Here is a 13,483-nt window from a genome sequence, read left to right on the forward strand (position 1 = left end):
TATATTGTATCTTCTACCACTTTTTGTTAATGTTAAACTTGTCAATTTACTATTACCAACTCTCATACACCAACATGAATCCAAGTGCTTGCGTTAGCCGTGATCGAAATTTATGCTCGTCATTTACACCATTAAGGAAATAGACAGGAATGAACGAACGGTTAAGCAGTAATGTTGCGAATCCTTAGTGTTAACGACATGTTGTTTTCTGCCAAACTTCATAAATGAAGCCTCCCCGTGTGCTACAAAGTTTGTCACTAGTACTGCTGTTGAAATGCACGATGAGCTTCGAATGTAGAGCTGGGTTCAAGGAGAGGGCGTTGAATAGTTAGTCGCTCTCTGTAGATGGCGTCCTCTTCCCTAAAATCATTATGCATTTTGATGTATAGAACAATGCGCATCGCAGCGGCCTGAGAGTCGAAGTGTCAGAATCTAGCACACGGGGAGGAGGTGAAAGGCTAGTTGAAGTCAGGCTCTCGAATCCGCGTTGCACCTTCTAGCCTGAACATTGATGAACAAATATTCCTTTCTCGAGGGAGACTAAGTTCTCTTTCTCCTGTTTTCCTGTGTTCCATAGTATGGCAACAACATTATGCCGCGCCAAGGACCAGTCACGCCGTACGCTCAACGCCGGGTGCTTTCAGGATTCTCTACCTTCTCAGGACCCCAAAATTCCCACATCAGAACCAAAAATCTCAAGATATTCCAAAACTCCACCAGACTCCATTCTGCAACCAAAAACGATGCCACAGCAAGCAAAAGAAGGGGTCTCGCCGGGAATCGAACCCGGGACCACTCGCAATTGGCTTAGAGTTTTCAAGAAGAGCAGAAGCTAATCTCCCTAAGCGAGTATCATACCGCTAGACCACGAGACCTGATCAACTGGTGCTGTTGATGTGATGTGCTTCGTTGTGTTGGACTATATTACACGCATCAGTCTTGCAGTACTCGCCTTAGAGTAAATTAATGGCCATTAGCACAACCCGGATAGAAGTTGCAAGAGATTTTGGGATTCTGCAGATAGTACGACAGCCTGACCATGTTACACACAATAAGCAAAAAGTCAGGTAACTTTGAATTCCCAGTACTCGGTGATCGGACTGTTCCTCGTGCAAGTCGTGCAGAATGCAGGAAGCCAGTAAAGTACCTGGTAAGTCCACATGCTTCTGCCGTTGTCCGATGCCACCATGCGGTTGGGTAATGTGTATCACTGCATTGTTGCAGGATCATGCATACAGTCGAGGCTACATCTGACTGCTGTTCATAAAGACGATATTCAGACATCGCAGAAGAGTTGAGGCAGAGCTGCGGTTGTTTCCGAGATCCTGCCGGGTTGAAGAGCCTCACCTTCAAGCATCCAAGGACTTGGCGGTTTCATCTTGCTCTCCAATATTTCTCCTGAACCAAAACTCGCCCGAGCCACTTTGAAGCCGACCTATTTTTAAAAGACACAAAATGCTTGCTCGACGTGCGGTTTTGTGAACATACCCATGGTGCTTCCCATGAACCGATAGACATCACCAATCTAGCAGGAGCACGATCTGAAATTGATCTACGTCGCACACGCAATGGCCCAACCTCATGACGCGCTGCGGTGATGACAGATAGTAAGCTGCTGAGCACTGCCATCAGAACATCTTATCGCATCGCATCTCACTATCGCCTTGTCTCTTTTGCGTGTTTCAAAAAACAGGCGATGGCAACATCGCGCCTTTTGCGACAACGGATCTGTGTGCCGGGATTGCAATAGGACTGCCTTGGACGCATTCGGACAACGAGTGCACTGACTCTGCTCTCCGCTCTCCGTCGCTTCGAATTTGGCTGTCCCGCTGAGGGTCGCCCTCCATGGTTTTGGATGATCTACCGGTCCTTTCGGCAGTGGGCACGTCGTAGCAGAAATCGAGTCAAAGCATTCGAGGGACTGAATCATGGAGACACAGCATACCATGTGGGTCAGAAATGCATCAACCAAGCCACTTGGAACCATCACAAGGTCTATTGCAGACTTGCAGTACAGAAAAATACGATGTTCGACTATCGGTGGACTGATTCCAAGTGACGGCCAGCAAGTACCTACGTCGAGTCGGAAAGTCGCCTGGAACAGCCTAAGCCATGCCTTGTCCTTCGAATCTTGCTAGCCGGCTGTCACCGTCTCACCTGCGCGAACCATTTCAGAATCAGGTATGCTGTAACAGCCAAGGCGAACTATCTGTGTGAAGCACCGCCTAATGTTGCTATAGCTTCTTTATTTTTGGTCGACCGCCATTGTGTTGATCGTCAAACTGACCAGAATAGTGTGGCTGGGCCGGACCACACAGCTATGTCACTCCTTCGATTCCCTCGAAACAAGTTATAAGAATCTTCCCAGGCGCATACTTAACCTCCTCAAACACTCGCTCTCCATTGTCTCTGTATCTCAACACAAAATACTACAAATTCAATCATGGTCCGGCTGTCCAATTACTTTTTACCGCTCTTCGGCACCGCTCTCTTCTCCCAAGGCACTCATGCTTACGACTATCTCTCTCACGCAAAGTCCGGCTCCGATGCTTTGATGCACTGGTACAACCAGGATACCGGAGTGTTCAATGGCACAGGCTGGTGGAACAGTGCCGAGTGTCTTACTGCTCTTGCCGAGATGCAAGCGGTCGACCCAAAATCCGACTTCCTTGACACACTCCACAACACTTTTGAGATCAACAAGGATGTCATGACAACGAAAAGTGACTTCTACGACGACGAAGGCTGGTGGGCTTTGCTATGGATCAAAGCATACGACTTGACACATAACCAACTCTACCTCGACGCTGCAGAACAGCTCTTCGACGACATGGCCAAAGGCTGGACAACAAAGTGCAATGGCGGAATCTGGTGGGATAAAGACAAGACATACGTCAACGCCATAGCCAACGAGTTGTTTCTAAGCGTCGCTGCTCACCTTGCTCGTCGGACGTGGGATATCAAGTATCTCAACTGGGCGGTTAAGGAATGGAAATGGTTCGAGCAGTCTGGAATGATCAATGAGAACAAGACCATCAACGACGGACTGGACGGCTCTTGCAAGAACAACGGTTACACTGTCTGGTCCTATAATCAAGGTGTCATTCTCGGAGGACTCGTTGAGCTTTCCAAAGCAAGCTTCGACGATTCATACATTCACACCGCCAAAGATATAGCGTATGCTGCCATCTATCAACTCACCGACAGCAACGGTATCTTGCACGAAACTTGCGAGAAAGGATGTGGAGGCGATGTATCGCAGTTCAAGGGCATATTCATGCAACAAATTTCGCAGCTGTACACTGCCACTTCAGACCATGGCCTGAAGCAGTTCCTCGAGATCAATGCCCAAAGCATCTGGAAGAACGACCGCGACTCGCAGAATCGTCTTGGTCTCAAATGGTCCGGACCATTCGATAAGGCCGATGCATCAACTCACAGCTCGGCTTTGATGGGTTTGATCGCTGCTGCATCTGTGCAAGGCGTTTGAACATAAGCATTTGTTTTCACTAAAAGCGGGAGTTTGGACGGAGTTCGGAGTGTGGGCTGGCCACCGCGGGCTCGGTACTGATTTGACATCACGACCTTTCCTTTTTTCTTCCTTTCTTTTCTCGAATGATACCAACCACCAGGGGTGCGGCTTGATCTTTGCACAGCATATGCATGTATATAGAGAGTTGATCAGAATTACCAATAATGTTCCATCGTGCTACTCACACAGCCTTCTTTCCTTATACAGACTAGTGCGGGGTATCCGAGTCTGGGTGTGCTTCTTGGCTTCAACAATTGTGAAGCTCTCGGGCCCGCCCTCCGCGCGACACCAACTTTTATCCCATCGCGTTCGACAATCGGCACAATCTGCGTACAAGGAATTGTGCAAGATGCCTAGATCCATTCCTTGGATGGCGCCTAACGGAGGAAAGCAAGGGCAACCTTCTGATGCCTCTAAGCGTAAACGTTCTAGCGACGTGATTGACCTCACCGGCGACAGCGCCGAGACGCGTCCGGCTCCGAAGACGCCGCGCACTTCTTCTACGCGAACACCTACACATTCACAGAGCTCGGCCGGCCCAAGTTCTTCTGCTGCTAGAAGCAGACAGTATGGTCGTACCCCTTCATGGACTCAACCCAGCCCTTCGCAAGGAAATCGCTCAGCTTATGTTCCACCGTGGACTCCGCCAACTCAGCACAGCCAGGCTGAACGCGATGCTTGGCTTCAAGAAGAAGACAATGACATCTTCGAGAATGTAGCATCTTCCCAGAACGTTCCTGCAGCTTACGAACAATACCAGAAATATGGTACTGTGGACACCAAAATCGTTGGTGTTCGATTCTACACAGGTTTTGCGACTGTAGGAGAGAGAATTACCATCAAGCGAGAACCAAGCAACCCGTATGATCCCAATGCCAGTAAGTCATCAAGGTACAACTTATTGCAGGTCGTATACTAATCTCTCCAAGTACGAATTGATAACATGATGAACGAACAAATCGGTCACATTGGACGGTAAGCAGCAGACCGCGAAAATACTGCCAAGATCTCCGAGCAGTATACTGAACAGTCAATTTTCAGAAACATGGCAGCCAAACTCGCAAAGTACATCGACAACGGCTGGCTTCTTCTGGAAGGATCGCTTTCTGGAGAAATCGGTCAATACGACTGTCCCATCACAATGAACCTCTTCGGACCTCCTTTGAGCTCACCTTTGAGCGAAGAAGTACGCGAACGCATGATGGTTGACAGGTTACCCACTCAGGACATTAGTAGGTTCGAGCGCGACCAGAAAAAGATGCAGCAAACGGCCGAAAGAAAGATTGCCGCCAACTCTCAATTCAAATCGTCCCAAGCACCTGGTCTTGGTGCTAGCTCGCAGGAGCAGACTATGCAAGACATTATCAGTGGTAGTGAACGCTTCAACCCAAGAGATGTCAGCCGTGCCGCTGAACAATTCGGTACATCCGAAGATGACCTTGCAGCCATGCCCAAAGCCAAGCAACCTGTACGTCTTGCTACAAATATGCTTCCATACCAGCTACAAGCACTGGCATGGATGCTTGACAAGGAGAACCCCAAGGTTCCTGCCAAGGGTTCCAAAGAGTTTGTACAACTCTGGCGTAGACATGAGCGCTACCCTAACGCGTTCACAAACATTGCAACCAACTTCTCCATTAAGGACAAAGAGCCTGTTCTTGCCAGTGGCGGTATCCTTGCTGATGACATGGGTCTTGGAAAGACGCTGGAGATGATCTCACTCTTGGTGTCAGATCTCGAAGACTTTTCGCCGAGTCAGCAAGGCGAACTCGGTGCTACCTTGATCGTTGCACCTTTGTCGGTCATGTCAAACTGGAGTGATCAGGTGAGTTACTTGTAGAATGTTTACGAATGTTGAACGCTGACAAGTGACCAACACCAGATTGCAAGGCATGTACGCAAGGACCAGCCATTACGCGTATACACCTACCACGGGGCAGGAAAGAAATCGATGAGTCCTGAAGACTTTTCTCAGTACGATGTCGTCATTACCACCTATCAGACTCTTGCAAGTGACTGGGCTTCAGGCGGACAGCCACCCAAGTCCAAAGGCTTGTATTCTGTCCGCTGGAGACGTGTCATCCTCGATGAAGGGCACAACATTCGCAACCCAAGCAGCAAAGGTGCCAGTGCTGTCACCGCGGTAATTGCGCGCTCACGCTGGGTATTGACCGGTACGCCTATCATTAACTCACTCAAGGACCTGTACTCCTTGCTCCGCTTTATTGGAATTACTGGAGGCATGGAGAAGCTGGAAGTGTTCAACAGTGTGCTTGTTCGTCCAATCAAGGCGAATGATTCGAGTGCGACGGCACTTCTCCAGGCAATCATGTCAGCATTCTGCTTGCGCCGTCGCAAGGAGATGAAGTTTATTGATCTCAAGCTGCCTGAACTGTCTGAGTTCGTTCATCGTATTCAGTTTGCAGACAAGGAAAAGGAGAGATATATGGCGTTGTTCCAAGAAGCTCAGGGTACCTTGTCGTCCTACCGCAAGGTCGAGGGTCAAAAGGCGTCAGAAACATATCGCTATCTGTTGGAGGTATGTTGTTGTGTTTCACCTGCAACCGTCGAATATATTCACTAACGCGCCTTTCCAGATTCTTCTTCGTCTCCGTCAAGTCTGCAACCATTGGCAGATGTGTTCTGAGCGTGTAACCAATCTCATGGAGCAGATCCAGAAGCAGAAGGTTGTCGAATTGACTCCGGAAAATCTCAAGGCTCTGCAAGATGTGCTATCATTGAGCATTCAATCGCAGGAAGAATGTCCGATCTGCCTTGATGATCTACACAGTCCTGTCATCACTCCTTGCGCTCATGTGTTCGGTAGGGAGTGTATTGAGCGTGTCATTGAGACACAAAAGAAGTGTCCCATGTGTCGTGCAGAGCTCAAGGACAACTCAATCCTTGTGCAACCAACCAATGACTTTGGTGATGAGGCCAAGGATGAGTCAATCGACTTTGATGCTAGCAGCACAAAGCTTGAAGCGCTCATCGACATCCTCAAGGCCTCCAAGGGTACAAGCAACAAGACTGTCGTCTTTTCTCAATGGGTATGTCGTTCTGAGAATGTCGAAATTGCGCATCTGCTAACGGGGTTCTGATAGACCAAATTCCTCGATATCGTCCAAGCTAGACTGGATCGTGAGGGCTTCAAATACTGCCGCCTTGACGGTACCATGTCAGCCGGACTTCGTGACAAAGCATTGCACGCACTCGAGGAAGACCCTGACTGTACAATCATGTTGGCCAGTCTGGGTGTGTGCAGCGTTGGTTTGAACCTCGTTGCCGCCAACCAGGTCATCCTATCTGACAGCTGGTGGGCTCCTGCTATTGAAGATCAGGCTGTTGATCGTGTGCACCGTCTAGGACAGAAGAAGAAGACTAGTGTCTTCCGTCTTGTCATGGAAGGCAGTATCGAAGAGCGTACTCTTGATATCCAAGCGGAGAAACGTAAGCTCATGATGATGGCCTTCCAGGAGAAGGACAGCAAGAGAGGTCGTAACAAGACATCAAGACTGGGTGATGTGGAGAAGTTGCTGAGATAAGGGAACGTGGAGAACCTTTCCCCTGGACTGAGGTGATACTGTAGACAAAGACGCGTCTCACGACTGATACGAAATTGCTTTTGTAATTGCTTCTTGCTCATAATGTATACATAATCCAACCATACCACCATCGTACGATCTTAAATAGTCTGCTAATGACTTGTAGCAGCCTGGCTCCTGCAGTAGTGTCAAACTCTCCAGGTGCTCTTTGTACATGCTCTGTTGTATGGTGAAGGATAAAATCTTTTTGTCGAAGAAAACCCGAATTTGCCAAACAATCTATTCTCTGACTCTCTGATTCTGGAATGGTCAGCGATAACCTAATATCAACATAGACCTGCAGTACTACCCAGCTGTGCGGACCCACGCTCTCTTTGCTACATCCTCCATTCGAAGGTGATGTGTGTTGTCAAAGCAAAACCCCTGAATTCGATCAAGTTCCATTTTTGTTGATATTGTATCCGATCCGCCACAGCCAGTGCTCTGCAGGGAGTAAGTGATCATCCAGGACTCTGAGATGGCCCCAGACACGCGCAGTCTTGATTATTGAGTAGCAGAATTTCTGATTCTTGGTGTGTTGAACTGCGAATCTGGCTGCTGGTGACACCCTGCTCAAAGTGAAAATATCCTCTGCATGAGAGAAAGAGACGAATAGAGGCTATCTGAGCTCAGGCAGCAGTCGAAGCATGGTGTTGCTATAGATAGGATGATCTCTTGATGTCTTTGAAGTGCCAGAAGGACAATGTCATGTCAAAATTGTGTTTGGACAAAGACTCCAGGCTTGACGTAGTTGCAAACGAGTGAACACAGTGGTCAAAGGACATGATTTCAGTGAACTGCTTACAGTACGCCGAGAGACACAATCGAGTGCACACTTTGCTTTAGCGATGTTGGTAGAAAGTCTTAAGGGGCATATCTGCTTCTCAATCTTTCGAGAGATGTCGACAAGGTCATAACCAGGGTTAAGCGATACCTCAAGAGTACATATACCCACAAGTTGCATCCAGCTTCCATCAGTCAGCAGCCAGTTCACACAGTGAACTAGATCATCAGACCTGCCGGGGTAGCTCAATCGGTAGAGCGTGTGGCTCTTATCAATCGATAAAGTTCAACCTCAAGGTCGCGGGTTCGAGCCCCGCCTTCGGCTATTCCTATACAAACACGCTGTCTGTTTCTTTTTTGCATTCTTACACCTCTCGAAATGGTTGAGGTGGAAAAATGGGACGAAGAATTTTTTTGATGCCAAGGAAAGCTTGAGCGTCGGATGCTCGGCACTTTGCAAAAGCCGACGCCGAAGCCAACGCATAAGGTCAGGGTCCAGCGAAAGGAGACGAGGGGAATGGTGGCGATGGATTGAATTCTCTTTTTGCTTCACTCATGCGAAAGTGACGCTGGCGAATTTCGAAGTGGTCGACTTCAATCTTGCGTTGCGTGTAGTTACGCGTTGTTGGAGTCGCTTGATGACTCGAGTGAGTACGAAGTCTGGACGATCCTTCGAAGAACCGCCGCGCACTCAAGCATACTAAGCCCCGCCAGTAGGATGCAAGAGTAATTCATACACCGAATAATTTCCCATTGTTCCATAATTGAGGCCCTGTGGTCTAGTGGTACGATTCCCCCTTCGGGTTATACCTGGCTTCCAAAGTCAGTCTTTATGGGGGAGGTCCCGGTTTCGAATACCGGCAGGGCCCAATGTTTTGGCATTTTTTCTTCTGACATCTCGATCATTCTAACTGCCTTGTGGTTCAGTGAGGACTTGTGGCCTTTGATTCGCAATATTATCGTCTTTTGTTGCTAGATTCTTGTGTTTCCTTGCCGACTTCTTCTGTTGCCTTGTCTCTTCCTTCTCTCTATACTCTTTCTCCTCCCTTAACCGAATCCTCTCTATCTCCTTCCTCGCGCGCCCCCTGTCGTTACTCTTCATGCTCCTACTCCTTTCTCCCTTTTTACCATCAGGTGCTGGCCCTTTTCTGTCTGTGACCTACGTCGCTTCGCTTCTTTTCCAACGCGTCGTCTCTCCTTTTGGGCTGTCTTTCTTATTTTCTTTTCCTCTTGTATCTTGTCGTGTTCGCTCTCCTTTTTTTCCACTACAGGTTCTGCTACAAGTACAGGAGAGGCAAATCCATGAAATGTCGATTCAGAGAACAGCGGTTCGGAGGAAGTCGGGTTAGGAGATGTCGGTTCAGGATATGCCAGTGCGGGAGGTTGTTAAGTGTGGCATAGTGTTTTTGAGAGAGGTTGGAAGACACCTAGCCTTTACAGCGAGCCGCTGAGATAGAGAATCGTTACTGGATGGCGTGCGGCGCCAATTTGCTTCTGAGGCGCATAAGCACAATGGAAGGTTTTTGAATGCGACCTTCTGACGTGGAAGACTAAGCCGTAAAGAGGCAAGGGACATGAAGCTGAGAGATTGGTTTTGTGTTGAGCTGTGGGACTCTGACTTGCGCGTACGAGAGCCGGAACAAATTAGATTTCACTTCCGACCTTCGTTCCATTTATCAGTCTGCATCGATCCGCCATCCAGTTCGTTAACATCGGCCGCATCCATCTCGACAGGACTCATCGTTAGCCCATGCTTCCCTGGCGCCCATACCTCTGAAGGCAGTGACGAAGACCCAGAATTTGATTCGTCTAATTCCCAGTGCCTTGAATATCTCTTCTCGTCGTCATTTCGGACGGATGCTGCCTTTTGTCGTCGGTGCCATGCCCAGATCAACCCCGCGAGCAACGACAACCCACCAACAATGCCAACTACAATACCTGCTATGGACCCAGAGGACAAATGAGACGCACCGGTAGTGGCGGTGTTTCCCCCCAATGGAGTAGAAGCCGTTCCGCGCTCTAAAGCCTTCAGCTTAGATGCCCAAGTGACGTTCCAAGACGGCGCCTTGACCATTGGAGATACTGAAGTGTCATTAGAAGAGATCGTGACCAGAGACACATCTGCCAAGTCCGGTCCTGGCGCTTGAGCAAGCATCAACTTGCCGGATTTCCAATCTTGGGCCATAAAAGCCCCTTGCAGAAATGCACGACCAAGATGATATCTACCATCCGAAGGTTCGTATGGCGAGCAAGGGAAGAATTGAGTTGGGAAGTCCACGAGAGGCCATTCCAGGGTCAAGTTCAAGAGTGCGAAGGGTATGTAAACCGTGCTTGTGGAGGAGTCTGTGCTGAAGTTGAAGGAGAGGTAGGAGGGTGAAGTCATGATATCTTCAAATGACGGTGCCGACGTGTTCCAGAGATAGAGACCCAAAGTCTTGTTGAATGTTACGGGCAGATGCTCCGAAATCGTGTTGCAAGTTTCTGAAGGTAGATAAAGATATGGTACACCTGGATTGGGGTAGATTCTCAATTTCCCTGATCCACCACTGTCGAGTAGGTTGCGCACCGGTAGGCGTGTATCTGCAGGGAAAGGCGAGGCACCGTCTGCAACACCAATATTTATATCTGTCAAGACGAAAGTGTCTGTATCTGAGACTATTGGGGTTGTAAGACACCTTGACTTATCGTACCCACCAAGTACTAGACTTCCTGGCACCGGAGTCTTGGACGAAGCAGAGCCGAGATGCAGACCGTAGAAGGAAGAAGGGATGGCGTCTTGTGAGCATGCCAACGGTAAAGTAGTGTTAAGCGAAATATCGCTTCCATTGACTGATACGTAGTCAACATGTTTATCTTCTCCATACAGCGAGAAGAAGCCTGTGTTCAGAGTGTACCATGCGTCCGCCGAGGGATAGTTGACGTTGATGTCTTGGTCGACAGCGTTGGCAGTGAAATCAAGGTAGGGATTGCCATCCCCTGGACCTTTCAATGTAATCCTATCGCTGATGTAGCTTGCTTGACCGGACAAATTCAATGGCTTGAGCGAGGGGTCCCAGGTTGAAGCGTCGAATAGAGTACTGTTCATCCAAGACCATGTACCTGCCAATCCGGTCCAAAGGCTGGTCTCTGACTGAGGGCAAGCGCTGCGAGGATCAGAGCAAGCGTCTGAATGTACGAATAGGTTGGTCTTCGTCAACGAAGGGAGCAGAGTGACGTTCTTGATCACGATGATCAGCAAATCGTCTCGAGATGATTATTCATAGAGCTTACTCTTTCAGGCCAAGATACGGCTTGAATCAAGGCATTCCAAGGGCCTGATTGGTTTCAGTCAGTCAAGTCCACTTCAAGTAAAACCTTATCGTCATGCTCACCATCAGGACCAACGGTGGTGTCGAAATTGAGTGAGCGTGGAACACTTGCATAAGCTCCAAAGCAGAACAGGGTGAACAGGAATAGAGAGATCATATTGAACCGGTTGTCCAATTATCTGACGGTCGACAATGAAGCGAAGGTATGAGACAGGTGTCGCAAGGCGAAAGCAAATACTGGGAGTGCTCGCCAGCTATATCCAGTTGAGGAGAGGTATTATGTGGTCGGACAAGCCCGACGGTTTGGTTCAGTGTGTGAACCGAACTGATAAGAGTCGCAGACATATGAACAAGATGCGAAGTTAACCGCTGGATGTCCTGTAAGGCTTCCAGACTGTGTATCTCGAGCTTGATAGCACCACCAAATTACCACCGGCCTTGAACATGCAGACGCATGTGTATGCAAGCTACCTGAGCGTCGTCATCATGTCCATACTGCATCGGTAATGAGTTTGGTCTCGTCAATCAGCATCATCGCTCGACGCGCCGCCGTAAGCGCCTGATTTGTGATAGATGCATCAGCCGCCGCACTCTCGCTTTGCCTGGAATCTTCGGCGGGTAGAATGTTGCGATGAATTTGGTCGGATGTCTCGCGTACAGAACGACAAGATGCTAAGTATCAAGGAAGGATCGAAGTGGTAGTCGCGATAATGACTTGGAGCCTAGTTTCGACGTCCGTGCGGGGTTGCACTTGCCCGCTTTTGGTACATACATATCGCAGTATGAATAGAAGGCAACAATGGAAGAGCATATTTTAGAGGTCAAACTGGCGTTTTATACAAAAGAGCCTGGTGTATTAGGCTAGAGAATAATAAGTCGTATATACAAAAGATGGAAAATAGAAAAAGGAAAATATAGTGGTAGAGAATGATAAATGCAGCGCCTCAAATCAACAGATCTCTTGCGAGATTATTAGCACTTCTTACAGAAGGAAAGCGGCGAAAGCAGCGACACCAGCCAGACCAGCAACACCGGCCTTGTTGGCGGCTCCGGTGTACTGAGAAGGCGAGAAGGTGGAGGTGGCCTTGCTGCCAGAGCCAGTACCGACCATACCAGTTCCAGTAGGACCGACAGACATCATAGTGCTGTTGTTAACGGCGAAAGGAGCGGTGGTAGGGACGGCAGCGACAGGAGCAGAAGAGACAGGGACCGAGGCGACGGGAGCCGAGTTCTCGGGAACACCGGCAGAAGGGCTGGTGTAAGCCTCAGGAGTCCAGGCCGAAGAGATGACGCTGGTAACGGCATATCCGGTGGGAACGACGGAAGTCTTGACAACAGTCGAACGCGCGGGGCAGTTCTCAACACCCTCGGCGCAGCTAGTCACAGTGACGACGGCAGTGCTGTAGTAGAACATGGTCGAAGGGACGGTGACGGGGGCCGAGGTGGTCTCGGGGCTGACGGGAGAAGAACCGGCAGGGGAAGAGCCAGCAGGAGCGGAACCAGCAGGAGCGGAACCAGCGGGCGAAGAAGCGGCAGAGGTAGACTGAGTGCGGGACCAAACGCTAGTGACTGTGATGGCAGTAGGGAAGAGAGTGGTCGAAACCTTGGCGGGGCAGTTAGTCACATCTGCGGCACAGCTGGTAATGGTAACCTCCTTGGTGCTGTAGAGGGTGACGGTTGAAGGAACTGCGACGTGTCCGGCGAAAGAGGCAGGGGTAGTCTGCTCAGGGCTGACAGGGGAAGACTGAGGAACAACAGCGGTGTGAGTAATGACAGTGGAGACGGTGCTCTTGACAGTGATCTGAGAAGTCATCACGGAAGGTGCTGTCAGGACAGTGGTTGAGCCAGATGCGGTGACGCTATGAAATGTTAAAAATGTTCTTCAAATCACAGAAAAGGAAGACCTTACGTCTGGCCTACAGGGCAGGTTGTAACAGTTGACTTGACGACATCAGTGACGTAGACGGTGCTCTCGACCGAAGGAGTGACCTTGGACGAAGGGATGGCGTTGTTTCCAGCGGCAGGAACGGTAACAGTGTGGGCGACAGTGGTTGAGATGGTGCTCTTGACAGTGACTGAGGTGGTAATCACTGAGGGAGTGGCCAAGACGGTGGTCGAGCCAGCAGTGGTGAGACTGTGAAATGTTAGAAGAATTTATAAATGTATAGAAGGGAAATCTTACGTGAATCCAACAGGGCAGGTAGTGACGGTGGTCTTGACAACATCGGTAACGTAGACAGTGCTCTCGGTGGAAGTGGCAACTGAAACGGCACCAG

The 13,483-nt window shown here is 49.3% G+C and overlaps 5 protein-coding genes across 5 annotated transcripts; 3 read left to right on the forward strand and 2 right to left on the reverse strand.

The window, feature by feature from the left end:
- Positions 1 to 442: 442 nt before the first annotated feature.
- On the forward strand, positions 443 to 925 carry M438DRAFT_208495 (uncharacterized protein). The gene has a single exon (XM_029899390.1). It carries the CDS (start codon positions 579 to 581, stop codon positions 834 to 836), a length of 258 nt encoding a protein of 85 aa, XP_029761335.1. The 5' UTR covers positions 443 to 578; the 3' UTR covers positions 837 to 925.
- A 1,251-nt stretch (positions 926 to 2,176) lies between these two features.
- On the forward strand, positions 2,177 to 3,711 carry M438DRAFT_365114 (Six-hairpin glycosidase). Its single transcript, XM_029907765.1, has one exon. The coding sequence runs from the start codon at positions 2,444 to 2,446 to the stop codon at positions 3,488 to 3,490; it is 1,047 nt and encodes a 348-aa protein (XP_029761336.1). The 5' UTR covers positions 2,177 to 2,443; the 3' UTR covers positions 3,491 to 3,711.
- A 123-nt stretch (positions 3,712 to 3,834) lies between these two features.
- On the forward strand, positions 3,835 to 7,206 carry M438DRAFT_318321 (SNF2 family DNA-dependent ATPase domain-containing protein). The gene is made up of 6 exons (XM_029902786.1): positions 3,835 to 4,410; positions 4,462 to 4,507; positions 4,574 to 5,357; positions 5,415 to 6,071; positions 6,130 to 6,582; positions 6,637 to 7,206. Exons 1-6 carry the CDS (start codon positions 3,882 to 3,884, stop codon positions 7,075 to 7,077), a joined length of 2,910 nt encoding a protein of 969 aa, XP_029761337.1. The 5' UTR covers positions 3,835 to 3,881; the 3' UTR covers positions 7,078 to 7,206.
- Positions 7,207 to 9,399: 2,193 nt separating this feature from the next.
- M438DRAFT_208538 (uncharacterized protein) lies at positions 9,400 to 11,527 on the reverse strand. Its single transcript, XM_029899391.1, has 3 exons — positions 11,271 to 11,527; positions 11,170 to 11,213; positions 9,400 to 11,116 (listed from the first exon to the last, which is right to left on the reverse strand). Exons 1-3 carry the CDS (start codon positions 11,362 to 11,364, stop codon positions 9,551 to 9,553), a joined length of 1,704 nt encoding a protein of 567 aa, XP_029761338.1. The 5' UTR covers positions 11,365 to 11,527; the 3' UTR covers positions 9,400 to 9,550.
- Positions 11,528 to 12,189: 662 nt separating this feature from the next.
- On the reverse strand, positions 12,190 to 12,918 carry M438DRAFT_248007 (uncharacterized protein; the record flags this gene model as incomplete). The annotated part of the gene is made up of 3 exons (XM_029899611.1): positions 12,190 to 12,438; positions 12,529 to 12,661; positions 12,764 to 12,918. Coding segments are annotated over 3 exons (537 nt in total), but the record flags the coding sequence as incomplete, so codon positions are not given.
- Positions 12,919 to 13,483: the final 565 nt, after the last annotated feature.

This window comes from Aureobasidium pullulans, assembly GCF_000721785.1.
Source record: "Aureobasidium pullulans EXF-150 unplaced genomic scaffold scaffold_8, whole genome shotgun sequence".
NCBI classification, from domain to species: Eukaryota; Fungi; Ascomycota; class Dothideomycetes; order Dothideales; family Saccotheciaceae; genus Aureobasidium; species Aureobasidium pullulans.